The 20,315-nt window shown below is 41.0% G+C and overlaps 1 protein-coding gene across 12 annotated transcripts in view; it reads left to right on the top strand.

Moving 5' to 3' along the window:
• SYNE1 (spectrin repeat containing nuclear envelope protein 1) overlaps positions 1–20,315 on the top strand; it is a 672,549-nt gene that overhangs the window by 481,496 nt on the left and 170,738 nt on the right. For 7 of the 12 annotated variants that reach the window (XM_075339554.1, XM_075339558.1, XM_075339553.1 and 4 more), the window contains 12 exons: positions 1,207–1,347; positions 7,115–7,282; positions 9,629–9,790; positions 10,622–10,816; positions 11,071–11,244; positions 12,983–13,174; positions 15,482–15,613; positions 17,472–17,578; positions 17,754–17,910; positions 18,288–18,419; positions 18,499–18,654; positions 19,626–19,835. In XM_075339554.1, coding sequence (XP_075195669.1) covers positions 1,207–1,347; positions 7,115–7,282; positions 9,629–9,790; positions 10,622–10,816; positions 11,071–11,244; positions 12,983–13,174; positions 15,482–15,613; positions 17,472–17,578; positions 17,754–17,910; positions 18,288–18,419; positions 18,499–18,654; positions 19,626–19,835 — 1,926 coding nt within the window. The remainder of the gene's footprint in view (positions 1–1,206; positions 1,348–7,114; positions 7,283–9,628; positions 9,791–10,621; positions 10,817–11,070; positions 11,245–12,982; positions 13,175–15,481; positions 15,614–17,471; positions 17,579–17,753; positions 17,911–18,287; positions 18,420–18,498; positions 18,655–19,625; positions 19,836–20,315) is intronic. The other 5 variants (XM_075339557.1, XM_075339556.1, XM_075339562.1 and 2 more) reach the window with 5 other exon arrangements.

The raw sequence follows: 20,315 nt of genomic DNA, 5'->3' as shown, positions 1-20,315 counted from the left end.
TAGCGATCCCGTTAGCGATCTTGTTATGTGTGACACCTACCAGTGATCAGGCCCCTGCTGTGAGGTCGCCGGTCGTTGCAGAATGGTTCAGGCCATTTTCTTCAAAGGTGATGTCCTGCTGGGCAGGACACATCGCTGTGTTTGACACTGTGTGACAGGGTCACAGTGACTGCTGAGATCGTTATACAGGTTGCTACTGCGATCTGTATTGTTCCTGCATCGCTGGTAAGATCTGACTGTGTGACATCTCACCTGCGACCTCCCAGCGACTTACCTGCGATCCCTATCAGGTCGCATCGTTTTCGGGATCGCTGGTAAGCCGTTGTGTGTGACTGGGCCTTTATCCTTGTGTAGAACTTGCACACCACTTTTAGTTTTGCCTGGGATGTTTGCTTGGGTTTTTATCTATATAATAAAGATGTATTGTTTTAGAGGGGTTTTTTTGTTTTGGTGTTATGATCCTAAGGGATTACTCTTGCCATTCTGCAATTTCTGCAATCAACATACCATAAATATTTCTATTGGAAAAAAAAGCCTTTTAATGCTACCAATAAGCATTGATGAGATTGTCACATTGGTTTACATATCTTTAAAAAAAAATACAAAATCTGCATAGTTATCACAACTAAGATTATTATTTAAGTAGTTCAAAAGGAATCTGCCAGTACATAATGTAGGGGCAGAGACCCTGATTATAGCGATGTGTCACTTACTGGGCTGCTTGATGTTGTTTTCATAACATCATTGTTTTATCAGCAGAAAATTATCACTAGATGACTACTTGACCTTCTGAGAGGTCATTAAACCACATACCCTACATTGATTGGCAGCTTTCTACCTATGCACCTTGTAAACAGAAAGCTGCCAATCAGTGGTGTGGGTTATACAGTGCTCAGTATTCACAGACTTGTAGATCTGCTGTAGATAAATTAGTTTTTAATAAAAACTGCAGCAACCAGTAAAGTAACTGATAGATCACTAGGATTAAGGTCCCTGCATAATGCTCCTCTCAGACGGGGTAGTAAAAACTTGTCTGCTAGATCTGTTAGGTTCTCATTTGGCCCCCAGTTTGCAGGTAACAGATCCCCCATAAGTGTATCTTTCTATGTACTTGTCATTTATGTTTGTGATTTTGTGTGAAATCTCTGACTTCTCTCTGGTCTCCTTGCTGTCCTCTGGGGTTCTTCCGATGTTCTCCTGTGACAGATGACCGCTGGTCGCTGCCACACTCTCCTGTCTCCTGTCACTGAGGAATCGGGGGAGGAGGGTACCAACAGTGAGATCTCCTCTCCACCAGCCTGTCGGTCTCCTTCACCTGTGGCTAATACCGATGCTTCTGTTAACCAGGTATCACTATGCTGTATTTACCTGATGCCGGCAAGTGCAGGCCTAGATTCTCTGGAGCCTTTATGGAGTGAGCACGATTCATTGCTTTAATGTATATTTTATATATATATAGTATGTATCTCAATCTGTCCCCATAGAGCCTGTCTTGTAAACAAACTTCTCTTTTCGGAATATTAATAGACCCTGATTGGAAAAATCCTTCTCTATTTTCAGAACATCTGTACCCATAATGGCACGTCCGTGGCTGCTGCCCTCGGCATCCATGTAGATTTGCCTTCTGTGAAAATGCCATTTCTTTACCATTTTCACCTAGAATATTACATGTGTAATGGTAATTATTTTATCCAAGCCTAGTTTCGTCTTTTTGTGATCCAGAAAATCATGGGCTGCACTTGTCTGGGAGATTGGTTTTGTCTTGTTATTTTTCTTGTATTTTTGTGTTTCTGCATGATCACATATTAGCTGTTTTTCTGTGGTATAACATGTCATTATGCGAACATAAGCAATCTTCACAGGCTTCAGAAGTATCTATTAGGCCGGAGTTCCACTTGCGTATGACTCGTGCGAGTCTCGCATCGTATCACCCGGCACGGCCTGACGCTCTCCGGACACAAGCGTGCAGCCGCATGGAAATACATGCAACCAAGCCGCTCCTGTCAGGAGAGTGTGCCGGGCGATACCGAAGAGAGACTCGCGCGAGTCATACACAAGTGGAAATCTGCCCTTAGGCCCTATGCGCACACTGCGGTTTTTGCCACTGTTTATGCGGCAGAAAAGGTGTGTTTTTTGTTCCTAACCTTGCTGTAGTCCTTCCTCAGCAAAACCTATGGGAAAAAAAATGCTGTGCGCACACTGCGTTTTTTCTACTTCTAGGTTTTGCTGCAGAATAAGCATGTCACTTCTTTTCTGCAGGTACCTGCGTTTTTTGTCATAGAAATGGTAAAAAACCACAGGTACCAACCCGCGGCAAAACCACAAGTGCATTATTACCACGGTTTTTACCGCGGGTGCGGTATTCTGCCAGAAGGTGCGGATTTTTCTTAAGAAAAAGTTATTTCCCAGTGCGCACAGGGCCTTAGGGTTTAGACTTTCCCAGAGACTGAAATTCTGATTTAAAAACAAGTGTTACTATATGAGAATTAAAGTTTGGTTTACTATTCGTGCAGAGATGCCAAAAGCCATTTCCATTCTACACTGGATAATTTTCTGCCGAAAATGATAATTTTTAAGCTAGTTGAAAAACAATTTGAACTGATGAACCTCTCTACAAAGGTTATCTGGCAGCCTGTTTACTTAGGCCGATAATTTTGAACATTCATTCCTTGGAATGCGTATTCCATCACACAAGGTAAATGCACCCTTACTGTGCAGCTTGCTGTACTTTTGATAAAACAACATTTTTACTTGTAGGAGATTATCATTTGAGGACCAGTAAACCTGCTGCCAGGTAGTCCTCCATGAACTCTGTATAAATCCTGCCTTTACTGCTGATTGGCAGCTTTCTGCTTTTGTAGTGTGTAAACTAAAATGTCAATTAGTGATGTGATTGGAGTTAGACAGAGCTCAGCATTCAGAGAACTAGTAGATATTCAGCACATAAAACAGGGATTTTATCATAACTGCAGCAAGCAGCCTAGTAAGTGATACATCACTGGAATCAGGGTCTCTACCCCTACATCATACTGCTCTCAGAAGGGGCAGCAAAGACTTGCTGACAGATTCCTATTAAAGGGGTTGTCCATTACTAGGGCAACAATGTTCTGATTCCACATGTTTCACCTAGGTAAAATAATAAGGCCTATACACAACCCCCCTTACTGGCCCCCTTCCAGCGTGTCCGGGCTTGCGGTGCCAGTGCTCAAGTGAGGTTGTGATGTCACGCGAGCCCCGTGTCCAATCAGCAGCAGCTTCTGTCTCCCCACCTTCGGACACAGAAGCAATGAACAGGAAGTGAGTGCAGCCACAGAGCTCACTTCCTGTTGATTAACTCGTCTTGTCTGAAAGCGGAGAGACAGAAGCCGGCGCTGATTATGGGGCTCGCGTGACATCACAACACCATTTGAGCCTTGGCACTGCGAGTCATATCACCGCTGGATGGGCGCCGGTGCAGGAGGTGAGTATAGGCTTTATTATTTTACTTGAGGGAAACATGTGGAATCAGATGGGGTTGTCCTAGTAGTGGACAAAACCTTTAAATATTCAATAAATAAATACAATTTTTCACACTAATGCCAGATCTGCCAACTTTCTAGAGAGTCAGCAGGGACCAGTAAAATATAGTTATCCCAGACATGAGAAGCCAAAATAATAAGTGGGATGAACCATTGGCCTTCAGTTAAATGGATTAGTACTTAAATAGCTGCAGGCAGACCCTTGTTATACTGTCTAAGAGAAATCCCCACTGCGCTAATTGAGATTACACATAGATGGAGATTTTACAGCACATACTGTATTGATGGCAGAGCTGTGAACCGGCAGATATTTAGTGTATGGTTGGCTTTGGTAACTCTTAAAGAAAGCAATCTGACAAAAGAGGACAATCCTCGGTCCTTATTGACTCTTCTATTGGGTTAAAATTCTTTTGATGGACATTTTGTAGTTTTGGCTGTGGCTCGAGTACACTTATTGTACATTCAGAACGGTAATAGTTCTCTAAGGCTAAGTTCACATTTCCGTTGATTTGTATCAGTCACATGCGTCGCTTGACGCATGTGACTGATGCGCTGTTCAACGCTGTACAACGGATGACAAAGAACAGAATTCTTTGTCGGATTCCGTTGTGTGCGGGGGGCGGAGTTCTGGGGCAGAGCCGAGCGGGGGGCGGGGCCAGGCGCTGAGGATGTCAGTGGAAGTGCTGCGGTCTGCATGGCTGGGGACAGGTGAGTGTATCTGTGAGTGAGTGAGTGTGTGTATGTGCATGTATGTATGTATGTATGTATGTATGTATGTGTGTGCACATGCAAAGTGCGGGAGGGGGCGGAGCCGAGCGGGGGGCGGGGCCAGGCGCTGAGGATGTCAGTAGAAGTGCTGCGGTCTGCATGGCTGGGGACAGGTGAGTGTATGTGTGAGTGAGTGTGTGTATGTGCATGTATGTATGTATGTATGTGTGTGTGTGCACATGCAAAGTGCGGGAGGGGGCGGAGCCGAGCAGGGGGCGGGGCCAGACGAGGGTGTCAGTGCTTGTCTGCATGGCTGGGGACAGGTGTGTGTGTGTGTGTGTACATACATGTGCGGAGTGCGGGAGGGGGCGGGGCCGAGCGGGGAGGTGTCGGCCTCCCTGCACACATAACCAGCCTAAATATCGGGTAACAGCAAAGCACCCGATGTTTACCTTGGTTACCCGATATTTACCTTGGTTACGGGCCTACACCGCTTAGCGCTGGCTCCTTGCACCGTAACCAGGGTAAATATCGGGTAACCAACCAAAGCTGGTGACGTGTGCAGGGAGCCAGAGAGCATGCGCAGCGAAATCCGACGGATCTCGCTGCTCAAAAAACGTTACATGCTGCGTTCCTCCCGCCCGGCGGTCAGTCGTTCCACGACTGATCAGTCGGGCGGAGGGTGCAACACAGCATCATCAGTCACAATCCGCTGCTCATACAAGTCTATGGGAGCAGCGGAATCCGCTAAACGGATTCCGCTGTTTACAAGAGCAGCGGATTGTGACTGATAGATTTTAGCGGAAATGTGAACTTAGCCTTATCATTATCAGTCCAGACACTGGACTAATATCACACATCAGGAGTTGCTTGCAGCCCCTGGTCCATAGGAAAAGGTAAATTCATATGTTGTATTCTCCTATGGTGCCACAAAGAACACAAGAGCTACGAGCTACTCTGATATCTGTTTGTTATAATGACATGGTGGTATCTCCAAACGTCCTGATGGTATATGCATGCAATGTATCTGTGTATGGGCTTTTTGCAATGTATCGTATGTACTTGTGTTCTGCTTTCCCTCCATATGTATTCTGCCAAATTCAAGACCAGTTCCTTTTTTTAAGTTTTATTTAATTGATTATTTTATTTTTAACTCCAATAAATCAGAAACTTTTTCACAAGTCAAATAAAAGATATATTATAACTTTATTAATATCAATTATACATAAAATAATGTTTAAAGTATATGTATGTAATGTGACAAGATAGGTGAGGCTAATAATGGGTACACCTGGTAAGAGAATAAATATATATATATCCTACACCGTCAGAGTATATATGATATGATAAATTCTTCAGATGAATAATAAATATAATAACCCATAAAATTACCTATACCACACACTAATATGTGCCTCATACAGTGGCAGTATACAAACAATATATTATATTTAAATAGAAAGGGCCAACAATTGAGAAGTATGGCCATGAACTAATTCAAATATGCCACTCATAAATAACTTTGATATCTGAACATGTCAATAACTGTATTAATACAATTATACATCAAAGAAAAAGTATTACCTTTGGGATATGTGTCCAGGGACCCAATATGCGTTTCACACAAATGCTTCATCCAGGGGTGCAAAACGCACATTGGGTACAATTGATCCCTGGGCACATTTCCCCGGGTGCATGGTTTAGTGTATGTGTGTGTATATACATATATATATTAAACCATCCACCTGAGGAAATGTGTCCAGGTACCATGTGCACCCAATATGTGTTTCGCACCCCTGGATGTGAGCATTTCAGTGTGAAATGTGCGTTGGGTCTCTGGACACATATCCCACAGGTAATACTTTTTCTTTCATGTATACAGTAATTGTATTAATACATTTATTATATACATTTTATTTGACCTATGTAAAGTATTTTCCCTATTGGAGTTATCTATAGTTATCATTTTTGGCCCAGTTACATGGATTGTGGCTTTAGGAGTTTATTTTAGCTAAATATAATATATGGAGAATATTCCAAAATGTAAGAAATCACACATGTATGTGCCTACGTTCGGCTGGCTGTGTTTGAATGTGATGGTAACGCTTTTATGGAGTCAAATGATGCATTATGATTCCGCAAGTTGTTAATTTTCTTTTTCAAAGTGATTTAGTTTTTCTATGTAGTTGAATTTATTCGCCAAATGTTATGTGAAACACATCTTAAGTTAGAAATCCTTTGGTAGTACAAATCTTTTTTCCTAATTTTTAAGATTTCTGTAAATTATTTTACCTGCCATCGCCTTGATAGTCCTTCTGCTGAAGTCACTTGCTAGCAGTTGCAATGTTGCATTTATGCCATTCACTTTTTTTTATGCCTAAACCAAAATCCAGTCAACAAAGAACAGTTTAGCATATTTTCTACCTAGCTTGCATATATAAAGGTGTATAACTGAAGATTTACATATGTATTATTTTTCATAGTAGGCAGGCTATTAAAAAAATGCAAAATAAAAATATACATTTGCCAATTGGCTGCAAGGTATCCACAGGCATATGATCTCTCCTGCTTTTTTTTTTAGAATAACTTGCATTATCAGTGTGAGCTGTATATTTAGTAATAGATGTAAACCCAACACTCCACAATTGAAGAAGAGCCCCTATATACACTGTACAAAAAAAAATTGCCAAATAATACTATGCTCACAAAATAGAAATACAGTGATATTAAGACACAAAAAATAATAATTTGAAAATATAATAAAAATAAAAAATAGCAATATAAAAGCAGAATATGATCAAACACAGATGCGGTAGCTTCAGGAACTAGTGTGCATGCTTGTGGTATGTGACCTGTTGAAAGTGCCATGTTGTGCTTCATGCTCTTAGGACATTGCTTATTACCAGGCCTTATCTGCTGAACAGTTGCAGACGGATGCAGCCAAGATCCAACCAAACACCACTTCACCACAAGAAATGTATGAGCCGGGGATAGAGATTGCCACTAATGCCAAACTAGATGATCTTCAGCGCTCTTGGGAGACCTTGAAGAACGTGGTAAGTTTTTACTGTACATGAATTGTACATGATTGTATACTGTATAACCTATTCGCTTTCTGATGTTTACACTACATAGACTTGGATTCCAAAATTGATATTCTACTCACAAATACCATTTGCAAATGTTCCAGAATCCAAACTTATATATTTGCAATATTTTAAATGCCAGTTTGCTATGTTTTCAGTGCTTCTCAATCAAAGTGGCATTTACATTTCCAGATTACTTCTTTTTGTAATTGTAGGGAATATAACCGTGAAGATCTGAGGTCATAGTTTGTATTAATCACCCAGGCAGGTTAACAATGCAACAATTTTTATTTCTTCCATACACAATCTTATGGTAACAATAGTCCTTATGCTCCTCCAGATGACGACTGTAGCTCGTGTATCCAGCTCCAGCCGGCAACAATAGTCCTTAGGATAGTTCCTCAATCCAGATGCTGAATACCAGCTCCTAACTCTATAGTCCTTCTATGGGCACCAGGACCTGGTGCAGCAAAAACTCCTCGCCCCTCTATGCCACAGCACCAACTCCTAACTAAGCATGTAGCTCACTCTTCTATGTGCGCATGTTGCGTACATTCACTGCAGAAATTTCTGCAGCGATCTGAAGAGCACATGTGCGCTTTAAATCGCTGCAGAAATGTCCGTAGTGAAAAAAAAAAAAAAGCCGATTCCATGCGCTCTGTCTGCAGCTCCTGCCATAGACAGAGCAGGGGCTGCCGGGAAAGCGCACGGAAGAAGTGACATGTAACTTCTTAGAACGCAGCGCTTCGGCAGTAGCCGAAGCGCTGCGCTCTAAAACACCACATGCGCACAGCCCCTGCACAATCTCCATAGACTGTGCAGGGGACGCAGGATGCATGCAGTTACGCTGCGCTACAAAGCGCAGCGTAACTGCATGTATTTACGCAATGTGCGCACATAGTCTTAAACATTTGTTCCATGAACTCAAAGTATTAAGAAGGCTCCAGAAATCCTGTCTGAAAAGATGTGTATTGGGGAAGCCCCCTGTAGAGATGAATAAAGGCACACATCCTCCCCCACCAGATGTAGGACAATGAATCCTACTGTAGGCCTAAAGCCCCCGTCACACATAGCGAGATCAATAGCGAGATCGCTGAAACGTCACAGGTTTTGTGACGTATCAGCGACCTTGCCAGCGATATCGCTGTGTGTGACAAGCAGCAGCGAGTGGGCCTCTGCTGCGAGGTCGCTGATCATTGCAAAACGATCAGGACCATTTTTTGCTCATTGGTCTCCCGCTGTGCAGCACTCATCGGCGTGTTTGATGGCGGGAGACCAACGAGCGCCGGTTCTAAGTGTGCAGGGAGCCATCGTTACACGGGTCGCTGATGGCTGGTCGCTGTCAATCTGCCTGATTGACAGCTCAACAGCGACCATGTAGCGACATTCCAGCGATCCCTGCCAGCTCGGATCGCTGGTGGGATCGCTGGTGCATCCCTATGTGTAACGGGACCCTAAGTATATTAGAGTCCATGGAGACAAGCTGGAGTTGACTCTCTTGTTTCAGAGAGAACAATGGTCTAATGAGTGCAGAACAATGGTCTAATGAGTGCCTGTAAGACATTCAATCAGAGTATCTCAAACTGAGAGCAAGAAATCTTCAATACAATACAAGATTGACGTAACCGGTTCTCCATGCTGCAAAAAGTCTAAATTCCTTACAGCCACGGACTGCGCTCTTCGTCCATTGGTCCAATAAACGTTATTCTGCAGCCAGCGCCTCACAAGTCACAATAGATTTTGTTAGAGTTATGTGCTATTTTACTGAATTTTGTGATCCAAGCACTGCTGACCTTTTTATTTGAACAGTTTCCTTCAATATCTTCTATGAATCCATCAAAGCTCCAAAAGAATATAATTATAGTCTCAGGGCACGTGCACACAGAGTCTTTCATTTGGAACCCGTGTGGAAAAAAAACTGTAAAAAAAAATGGCAAAAAGAATGAACATATGGTGTAGTATGGTAAAAAAATGTGCAGTTTTTGGTAACGTCTTAAAACAAACTGCTTCAAGCTTCCAAAGCCACGCGGTTAAAAGACGTGACCCAGCTATTCTGTAGGCGGCTTTTGCTTGGAACGAACTCATACAGTTTTGAACAAAAGAGGTTGCTTAACACGTCAAGAAAGATGCTTCAGAAAAAACTCCTTTGTTTTCCCAAAGCGTCTTTTGCCGTAAAAACGTAATGGTGCAGCAATGTCTAAAAAGCACCGTGTGCACATGTCCTTACTGTTTTCTTCTGTTTAGGGGGAGTTGCCTATGACATGTAAGTCATTTTACTTGCTTGATATAGACACGAGTTCTTTATTGCTTTTTCAGATTAGTGAAAAGCAGCGTACTCTGTATGAGGCTCTTGAACGGCAACAAAGGTACCAAGATTCACTCCAGTCTATTTCCACCAAAATGGAAGCCATTGAAGTCAAACTCAACGAAAGTCTAGAGCCCTGTAAAACTCCTGAAAGTCAGATGGCCGAGCATCAGGTGTGAGGATGTCTCTTTTTAAAACATATATTTCAGATTTTATTAGAAATTTATCATGATTTGTAAAAACAATTACTGTATCACGTCTCACAAAAATGGTTTCCTTAATTTGGCGACTATAGCCTGCGTCCACCACCAGTGAGCCCTTATATACAACATTCCAGAATACTGTATATAAGTGCCCAGGCCGCTCTGTAGAACGTAAAAATCACTTTTATTATACTCACCTAGGAGGCGGTCCGGTCCGATGGGTGTCGCTGCTCTCCAGTCCGGCGCCTCCTCTCTGCTACGATTGCCATAATCCTTCTACCCAGCCCTGTATGGATGACGTGTCCTACGTCATCCACACAGGCTGGCATTGTGGTCCTGGGCAGGCGCACTTAGATCTGCCCTGCTTAGGGCGGATCAAAGTGTTGTAGTGCGCATGTGCGGTGGTCTTTATCCTTTCCTCACAACCGTGCATTACAGTACTTTGATCTGCCCTGAGCAGAGCAGATCAAAATGTGCCTGCGTAGGACCGCAATGCCGGCATGTGTGGATGATGTAGGACTTGTCATCCATACTGGGCTGGGTAGAAGGATTATGGCAATCACAGCAGAGAGGAGGCGCCGAACTAGAAAGCAGTGACACCCATCGGACTGGACACCGCCCCCCAGTTGAGTATTCTAAAAGTAATTTTTACTTTCTACAGAGCGGCCTGGGCTCTTATGTATATATATAAGAGCTCACTGGTGGTGGCCGCAAGTTATAGTCGCCAAATCTGGTGACAGGTTCCCTTTAAAAAGTCTTCTGTTCATGAAATTGAACACCGTATTAATGTTTCTTTTTCAGGCTCTCATGGATGAGATCTTAATGCTTCAAGAAGAAATCAGCAAGTTACAAGCTTCCTTTGCAGATGAGCTGATATCAGAATCTTTAGATTCTGAGACCGCGGATCAGCTAGCTCTGCAATCCACACTAACGGTGTTGGCAGAGAGGATGGCCACCATCAGAATGAAAGCTTCTGGAAAGCGCCAGCTACTAGAGGTAATGTAATATTTAGCAAAAGTGAGGTATTTATCCATACAAGTGTCATATGGAAATACATGCATTTTACTGTATGAAATATTATAGTATGGTGTTTTGTGCTTTTGTCTTCTGTGTGGAATGTATTGGATTACAAAGTTGAATAGTTTATGATGGCTTTCTAAGGTGTGCTGGGTTAGGGTAAGTTCTTCCTGCCAGAGGAATCAGATTTCCAATAAGGATGTAATAATTTAAGGAAATTGTTACTTCATTAGGAAAAATTGAATGAACAGCTGGAAGAACAGCGTCATGAACAGGCATTGCAGAGATACCGCACTGAAGCTGATGAGTTGGATCACTGGCTGCTAGATGCCAGAGCCACCCTGAACAATGTGCTACGTGCATTCGAAGAACCTATGGACATGGAAGCTCAGCTCATTGATTGCCAGGTAGTCAATTAGGCCATGCTTGATGCAATTGCGACCATTGTGAAGACAATAAATTTATATGTGTATATATACTGTATATACCTCTATATGTATATACGTAAATTTAAATATATAAATATATTTTCACTAAGTGCTTACAAGTGACTAAGACCTACAGTTTTATTGCTTGATATAGCTTTTTAATTTTATTTTTTTAAAGTACTCTCAGCACAAAATATGTGAAACATATTTTTAAAAATCTTTTTTTTTTTTTTGTTAACATTTTCTGTTTCACAATTTATATAAAAAAAAATCCTGAAAACGTGTAGTTTTCACTCTATAGTCATTAGCTAGATAATACACACTTAAGGGGTCTTTACACGCAGGGACATTGCTAGCAATGTTGCTAGCGAGCGTACCCGCCCCCATCGTTTGTGCGTCACGGGTAAATCGTTGCCCGTGGCTGACAATATCGCTAGTACCCATCACACATACTTACCTTCCTAGCGACGTCGCTGTGGGCGGCGAACAGCCTCTTTTCTAAGGGGGCGGTTTGTGCGGCGTCACAGCGACGTCACACGGCAGGCGTCCAATAGAAGCGGAGGGGCGGAGAGCAGCTGCATGAAAGTCACGTCTACCTCATTGCCGGAGGACGCAGGTACGGTCCTGCTCGTTGTTCCTGGGGTGTCACACGTAGCGATGTGTGCTGCCTCCAGAACGACGAACAACCTGCGTCCAGCACGAGCAACGATATTTGGGAAATGGACGACGTGTCAACGATCAACGATTTGGTGAGTATTTTGCATCGTTAGCGGTCGCTCGTACGTGTCACGCGTAACGATGTCGCTAACGAGGCCGGATGTGCGTTGCGAATTCCGTGACCCAAACGACATCTTGTTAGTAATGTCGTTGCGTGTAAAGCGACCTTTACAGATCTGTAGCAATAAACTTTCACCAGTCAACTCATCATCATTACAGACAGAATTACAATAACACCACTATATACAGTAAATAACACAGAATTACACTATTCTCAATAGCTGATTTGAAGGACCATAGACGTTCACCTCTTCACCTTCCCTGTACAGAACCCTGCACAGATCACAGAGCATGCCTAGAACTCTACAAAAGTCTATTGTCTAGTACTTCCTATGACGCCTGTAGCTTCTGTAAAGCACGTTAACAGCTCAAACAAGATTACTGCCCACATAATTATGGACAGAAATTAGTTGCAAAAAAAATTCCATCTGAAAATGCAAACAGATTATAGAAATATAATATTTTATTTATAAAAAGTGTAAGTGTTTTGTGAAGATTCAGAAATCTGGCAGTGGTTCATAAAAGGATACCCAACTGCAGTTCTGTTTATGCAGGTTAATCTGTAAAGCGGATTATGTAGATATGCTCAGCCATTCACAAACCTCTGAAGGCCAGGAGCTTATCAGTGTAACACATGGCTCTTCTGCAGAAGAGAAGACTGTCTAGTGGATAGTGTGTGTTGTGTATAGACAGCCTTCATGAAGAATAATGGAACCATGCAATGTGCAGGACTTTTTCATAGACAATCCATATGTCTAGGAAATTCAAACACTGGTCTTCATTCGTGGTGAACCTCTGATGGATCTCCAAAGAAAAATGACCTCGGTTTCTTTTTGGCGGTGTTGGTCAGGCATGGACTTTGGCAAACAAGTGCCAACGTTGTCAGAGATCCTTTTTGTATAAAATGTTTCAGCTTGTGTCTCTGTTTTCACTGCTGCAGAACATGTTGTTGGAGATTGAACAGAAGGTGGTGGCTCTATCCGAGCTCTCTGTGCACAGTGAGAACTTACTAATGGAAGGAAAGGCCCACACCAAGGAAGAAGCCGAACAGTTAGCTATGAAACTGAGGACCTTAAAGGGAAGCCTTCTAGAACTGCAAAGGGTTTTACAAGACAAGCAAATCAGCATTCAGGTACATTTTTGGGGGTCATTCTAAAATGTGTTTGCATTTGGTAACATTTATTGTGCTTTACCTATTATAGTTTTTTCTTTAGAAAGATGTTTTTATTTGTAAATGTTAGAGAGTTTACTTTTTTTTGCATTTTAGTTAAAACCTACCAAACCCAGTAGCGATATCAACCACTTAGTCACCAAGACTTTGGCACAACAATTCTCATCCTTATTAACCTAAGGAACAACTGCTTAGTGATATTTCCATTCCCAGGGAACCACTGCTTCCATTACTACCTCCAAAAATGTGGCGAAGGAGAAGCCTTCCATAATTTCGTGTTTTAGATTATTTGATTTCTTGTCTGCTTTTCAAATAACATCTTGGTGAAACCTAGGAAAAGGTTGTAATGAATCTCAGGGTTCAGGAGTTTCCCTATCTGGTAATCAGTTAGCTACCACCCTAATGTTGCCGGTTTGGGTAACACCAATGACTATTTTTTATCAAGGTCATTTTCATAATATCCTTGCTAATATGGCTCTATAATGTACTTCTTTACTAGCACTTTGACGTTTTGTTTGTTCCATAGGCAAAGCTAGCATGGGGCGAGATGAAGGCACACAAGAAAGCAGAACATGTAATATGTCTGTGTGTTGGTTTGGGAATTGCTTGCTGTTTGGTCTTTAATTTATTTCTCAGGGTGTGCAGTGCCTCGCCTCACTTCTTTCCTTTAAATTTATTCATACATTTAATCATCAATGATAATAATAATATTGTTTTTTTTCCGAATCACTAAATAAGAAAACTGATTATTGATTTTAAATATTTTGCAAATCAAATTTTCACCAATATGAGTCTGCTTCAATTTTGTAAAATGAGGTTTATGGCACACTTGGAATTATGGGTCATTAGATACAAGAAAACTGCTTGCAAGACACTCTGCTATACTATTATATGTATACAGAACAGCAATCTGATTTATCTATAGATCTCACGGTGATTTTCACAGTGTCACCATCTTAAAGGCATATTCCTACACAAGCATCTATTGTGTCTGATGAAGACCCGAATATAGGGGTCAAAACGTTACATTTTTTTGGATTGCCTGTATAATAAAGACCTTATATTCATTTTTGGTGTGCCAAGTTTTCTTGTATCTGCTTCAATTTTGAGTTGAGCTGAGATTTCTCTTTTCTTATTCATTAAAGTAACCAATTTAGTGATGATTTATCAGAGCCTCTGCCCAGTATTCTTACCAATATATTCTGCTGCTAATCTTATTAAATCTGGGTACCCATAGATAATAAATGGCAGCTGGTATAGGTCTGTTTGTTGGTATATAGGTAGCCTGTAATGGGCATAGTGCTGCTTGTATATGGTAGCCATATGTGCAGTTATAGTATTACCCATTGGATCAGTCAGAGGCAGAACAGAGCCCTTTGATGTCTAATAGTTGATCATAATGCACCCCATTATGTGCTGCTTTAGAGGTGGCAGTGGGTCCCCTTGCCTTTTGGGCCCTGTGCACCTGCACAGGTTGCACCCATGGTACATCCACCCTTAGATCCTTGTATTTAAGTAGATTTATTTAATTTTCATTCTAAATCTGATTAGATCTGCATTCCTTATAATTATTTCACATTGCAATTTAAGAACAGCTACTTAATTATATACTTTATTACTCATATTGCCAACAATACGAGTCAGCAGAATATGTGATTGACTGATCTCCTCTGTTTTACATGAGATAATCTTAATCAGAAGCTCTGACGTGAACTTGTTAGGGAACTGAAGAGATTAACATGTTCATACTATGGCGGCCGGAATAAGTATTTTCCCCGATCAGCCACAACTTTCTATTATGTGTATGAGCTGGTCTGTAATATAATCTAACCTTATGTTTTAGATCACGTAGGTCAATAAGGATTCAGATTTCAGGGGTCTTTTAGGCGGACACTTGTAATAGCTAGTGAACAGGCCGCCAATCCATCTGTCAAACCGGGGGCTTCTTCAAAGTTGTAATATCAGGAGCCCAAGGCAAAAAAAAGTGTGTACGCTAAGAAAATATAGGAGTCCACCAACCAATATCTATATATATTTGTAATAAGAAATGTAAATGAATATTATATTGACTTTTTTTGCCAAAATGAAAATAGGCAGCGTATATTCATATATATGCTAAAATGTCTATGTATGATTTGAATAATAAAAAATTGCAGTTTCTAATTCCTCCTGTCTTTAAAACCTCCATTTATTTTATTTTCCTATTGACTTGATCTCTTTAGAATGCAAAGTGTAGCCCTTTGTCTTATTTTATTTATCCTTGATCAGGGGACGTACAATGAAAAAGAGGAGTCTGAACTAGAGCTATCCTCTTCACAAAGCCCCAGTGTCCAGGAATGGCTCGCTCAGGCACATACTACCCGTTCTCTACAAAAGCAAAACAGTCTTCAAAAACAAAAGGTAAGTTCGCGTTGTGTGTGTGTATATGTATACTATGTGTGTTTATAAAATGTATGTATAATTACCCATGATAACTATCCTGTTTTTACAAGATTGTAGTTTTATTTTGGCTGTATGATCAAAGGTATTACTTGTACTAGCGTCTACCATACCATAGAAGAAGAAATTGGCATGCTTTATTGGATAAGCCCCAGCCCAGGTTGGCCACGTAACTTAGTCACCATGGTGGTGTAGATCTACACTACAGTGGATGTAAAAAGTTGACACACTACTGTTAAAATTCCAGATTTTTGTCATGTAAAAAAAGCCCTTTTTCCATGTCACCCATAATCTGTACAAATCCATTGAAAAATAAGCTGTAGTCTTTTTGAGGCAGAAAATATAAATAATATTGCTAAAATAATGTGATTGCATAAGTGTGAACATCCTCTTTTAAAGGGAATCTGTCAGCAGGTTTTTGCTACCTCATCTGAGAGCAGCATGATGTGGGAAAGGAGATTCTGAATGCAACTGTGTATCCGTTAGATTACTGGCTGCAGTCGTTCTGACGTTTTAAGCCCCCGTTACACATAGCGATATCGCTAGCGAGATCGCTGAAACGTCACAGGTCTGTAAGTGGTGTACGCTGGTAACCAGGGTAAATATCGGGGAACCTAGCAAATCACTTTGCTTAGTTACCCGATATTTACCCTGGTTACCAAGCGCAGCATCGTTACACGAGTCGCTGGTGGCTGGTCACTGGTGAGATCTGCCTGATTGATAGCTCACCAGCGACCATGTAGCGACGCACCAACGATCCCTGCCAGGTCGTATCACTGGTGGGATCGTTGGTGCGTCGCTACGTGTGACGAGACCCTTAGTCATGTAGGTGAACCCAGGGAGCTGTCCCTGCCTACACCAAGCTCTTTATAGAGATTGTACATTGATATTGAGGTGTCAATCACAGCAGGTGGCGTGTCAGACTGCTGTGCATTTGAATTTCTAGTCCTGTAATGATAATGACCTGCTGCTTAAACAAACATTGCAAATAAACAAAAGATTGGGCTGTGACAAAACAGGCATGCCTGTACATTCTGTGTTAACCCTTGCAGCATGTTGTCTTCAGCACTATGTGCGCACAATGAGTTTTTGTTGCAGATTTGGTGCAGTTTATCTTGCAGCTTGTTGCCCAAATGTACAAGTCTATCCTTATGCCAGTCTTCTCCATAGTGTCTTCAATAAAATGGCACTGGACATTGTGGTATGTGCATATGTGGTCTCCGGCGCCATTTTAATGAACACATAATTACTGTGGCAATGGACACCTGCTGCCAACAGCAGCAATGGTGGCGCAGTGCTAAATTGAAATAAAGAAAAGGTGACATGCAATTCAAGACGTAGGAGGAGGACCATATGTCAGGGACCCAACCTACAAAGGCCCGCCCCCGATGCCCACGTCCAGCAATGGTGCAGTGCATTTCTCCAACTTTTGATTATAGATATTTCAGCAATCAAGCATCTGATCTTTCAAGAAAAGGTATGCTTGTATTCAGCATCCTAGTGCCACTATGGCACTGCCTTTACTTCATATAGCAAAATCCTGGTGGTTTGTTCCTTTTAAGCCTTCAAGGTATGGATAGTTAGTGAAAGCATTTTGTTGGCTTGTATTGTTATAAGTATTATGTCTTGTAAATTACTCCTGCCATCATTTCATTACTGAAAGATTGTGACCTAACCTAGGCTGCTTTGTAAATTGGTCTTGGATCCTTATACTGTTTAATAAAAAAAAACAATCTTTTTGTAATCAGTAAAATGAGAGATTCAGTTTCCATATATTTTGTACAATGTAACCTCCACTATTTTTGGCACTGTCTATCAGGAACTGGAAGAGGAACTCGCTGAACAGAAAAAGTTATTGCAATCTGTTGCAAGTCGTGGAGGTGAAATAATAAATCAGCAGACATCCAGTGATCGGTTGAATGTCAGGTATGGTATTTTTTCCTTATTTCTACTTTTATGAATTTGCATATAGAAATTCTAACTTATGATGGAACATGATGGCAGCTAGGCACAACAGTCCTCACACTCTTTTTATGCAGTGTACCGTAGTCATAAAATTAATGATAATAATGTGTTTTAGATTTTCTCTTCCTGTATATAGTGATGGACCAGACTCATTGTCTAGGGAATTGGGCCTGGAAGGTGTGAGGCCTCCATCACCAGACCAGATGAGAAAGAAATGGGAAACCCTGCACCAAGAACTCTGCACCAAGGAAAAATTAGTGCAGAATGTTTTACAACAGGAGCAGGAGCAGCCGGTAACTATACAGAATAGCTTACCTACATTCTCGTCCTCCAGCACCTATATTCTTGTAGTGCAACGTTGTGGAGGCCAAGAAATTCACAATTCCCAATCAATGTCGCATCGTGGGAGTGCCTATGAGGTATTACAACAGCACACCCCCCCTACCGACGCGCATTAAAAGCCGCTGTCACAGATTGACAGCGGCATTTAACAGTTAGAGATAGATGATGGCTAAATATCACAGCCATCATCTGCCAGGAAAGATGCGGGTTTGGCTTTGAATACCACATCAAAGGTAGAGAGCCAACTTATGACATACTAGGTCATAAGTCAATAAGGGGTTCACGCTACTTTTTGTTCTCTAACTGACATATATTTTTTTCTAAACAGATATTTAACAAGACTAATAGAATTATTTCCGGGGTGCCTTTTTACAAAGGAGACAAACAAGTTCAAGACAAGTCTACAGTCGTCAACATTCTGGATGGGTTGAACCAAGCATTGGGAGATGTTTCTTCTCAGGTATGTTAACTAACTACAAGATGTAATTTTCAAGAACATACTGCAGATAAAATTTCATATCATGACTGTTTTCTTTTAGAATGGGGTTGGGGAAAAGAAGATCCTCCCTCTAGAGAAGAAACTTTATGAAGCTGTTTCAGCCACTTCAACCTGGTTGGATGATGTAGAAGAACGTCTCTTTGTGGAAACAGCTCTTCAACCAGAACAGACAGAAACATGCCTTTACAACCAAGAGGTAAGCAGTGCAATATTTTATGAACATAATGCCGTATTACTTTCAACTAAGGGGCAATTTATCAAGCTGTTTTCTCCAGAAAACAGACATAAAAAATTTTGAAATGTGAAATGTTTCTGCAACACAGACTTGTTCACAAATGTTGCGACCTTTGGCATTTCCAAGCCAGTTTGAAGCCCAAGTGCCCAAATTTTGTACCCCAGAAATGTTACTCCAGTGTCTAATATACAGGCACACGCCACTTATAAGTTGCTCCAAATTCATTAAGTGGCATGTGCCTTTTAATGAATTCAGTACATCTTATTCCTGCACAGCCCTCATTAAGACTGGTGCGCTAGATGTCAGTCTTAATGAATTGATGCCCAAGTGTTAGAAAGTGGATGAGTTATTAATTACCATATATTTGTATGGAAATTGTCCAAGATCAAGAAAAAAACAATACAAAACTGCGATTACTAGGTAGTCAAGACTTAAAGGTAAAATCCACAAACTTGTGGTGTCACTAGCTGTAAATGGCAGTTTTTTGAGAGAACTGAGGAACTGAAGATATACAGCACCTTAAAGGGGTATTCCCATCTCCAAGTTCCTATCCCAATATGTAGGAGGTGTAATAATAATAATAATATTAGCTAATACCTCCAATTTGAAATGTAGCCAAGTTCGCCTGATTAGCTATGTCGCTAACCCCATGTGCAGGGCATTGCAGCTTAGGTATCCATGGTTCTAACCCCTAGCAGCTAACAAACTATCACTATAGGAGTTGTCATAATCATTGATACCTAAGCTACTGCAATGTGCTGCATATGCAGTAATTAACATAGCTAATCAGTAGAACTATATTACATTTCTAATTAGAGGTATTAGCTAATATTATTATTATTATATCTACTACATATTGGGACAGAATCGTGGAGTTGGGAATACTCATTTAATGTTCCTCCAATTTACATGGTTTTCTTTTTGATATACAGACTTTAGCAAAAGATATAAAGGACATGACTGAAGAAATGGACAAGAACAAGACTTTGTTTTTCCAAACTTTTACAAGCAGCGGAGACCACAATGAAGTCATTGAGGGTACCTTATATCGTCTTCTGGGAAGACTGAACTCTTTAGAATCAGTGGTGAACAACAGGTGTTGTCAGATGAAAGAAAGACTACAGGACCTTCTGACCTTCCAGGTATCTTTTCAGGTTTCCTTTCTTCAAGTATTTCCATAATTTGCCTATAACAGTATAATTTGTATCATACGTAATTACAATTCAGCTCCATATTGTGTTATACAATTTGTTTTACAGTGGAATGCAGAAGTTTGGGCACCCCTGATAAAAATTACCGTTTTTGTGAAAAGTTAAGCAAGTTGACCATGAAATTACCAGTAAGAGGCAAAAAAGTTAAAGATGACACATTTCCTTTTTATTTTAGGCAAAAAAAAATGTTTTCATCTTTTACAATGTAAAACTTAGAGAAAAAAAAATGCACCTGATGCAAAAGTTTGGAAATCATTGGAGATATCCATGTTCAGATAACTTTAAGCAAGGTTTCAGACCTTAATTAGTGTGTTAGGGTTATGGCTTGTTTATGATCATTGTTAAGAAAGGCCGAGTGATGCAAATTTCACAGCTTTATAATAACCCAGCGTCCTCTAAACTTATGCTAAA

This window comes from Anomaloglossus baeobatrachus, chromosome 3 (genome assembly GCF_048569485.1).
Source record: "Anomaloglossus baeobatrachus isolate aAnoBae1 chromosome 3, aAnoBae1.hap1, whole genome shotgun sequence".
Classification (NCBI taxonomy): domain Eukaryota; kingdom Metazoa; phylum Chordata; class Amphibia; order Anura; family Aromobatidae; genus Anomaloglossus; species Anomaloglossus baeobatrachus.
This window is presented reverse-complemented; position numbering and strand designations above follow the sequence as displayed.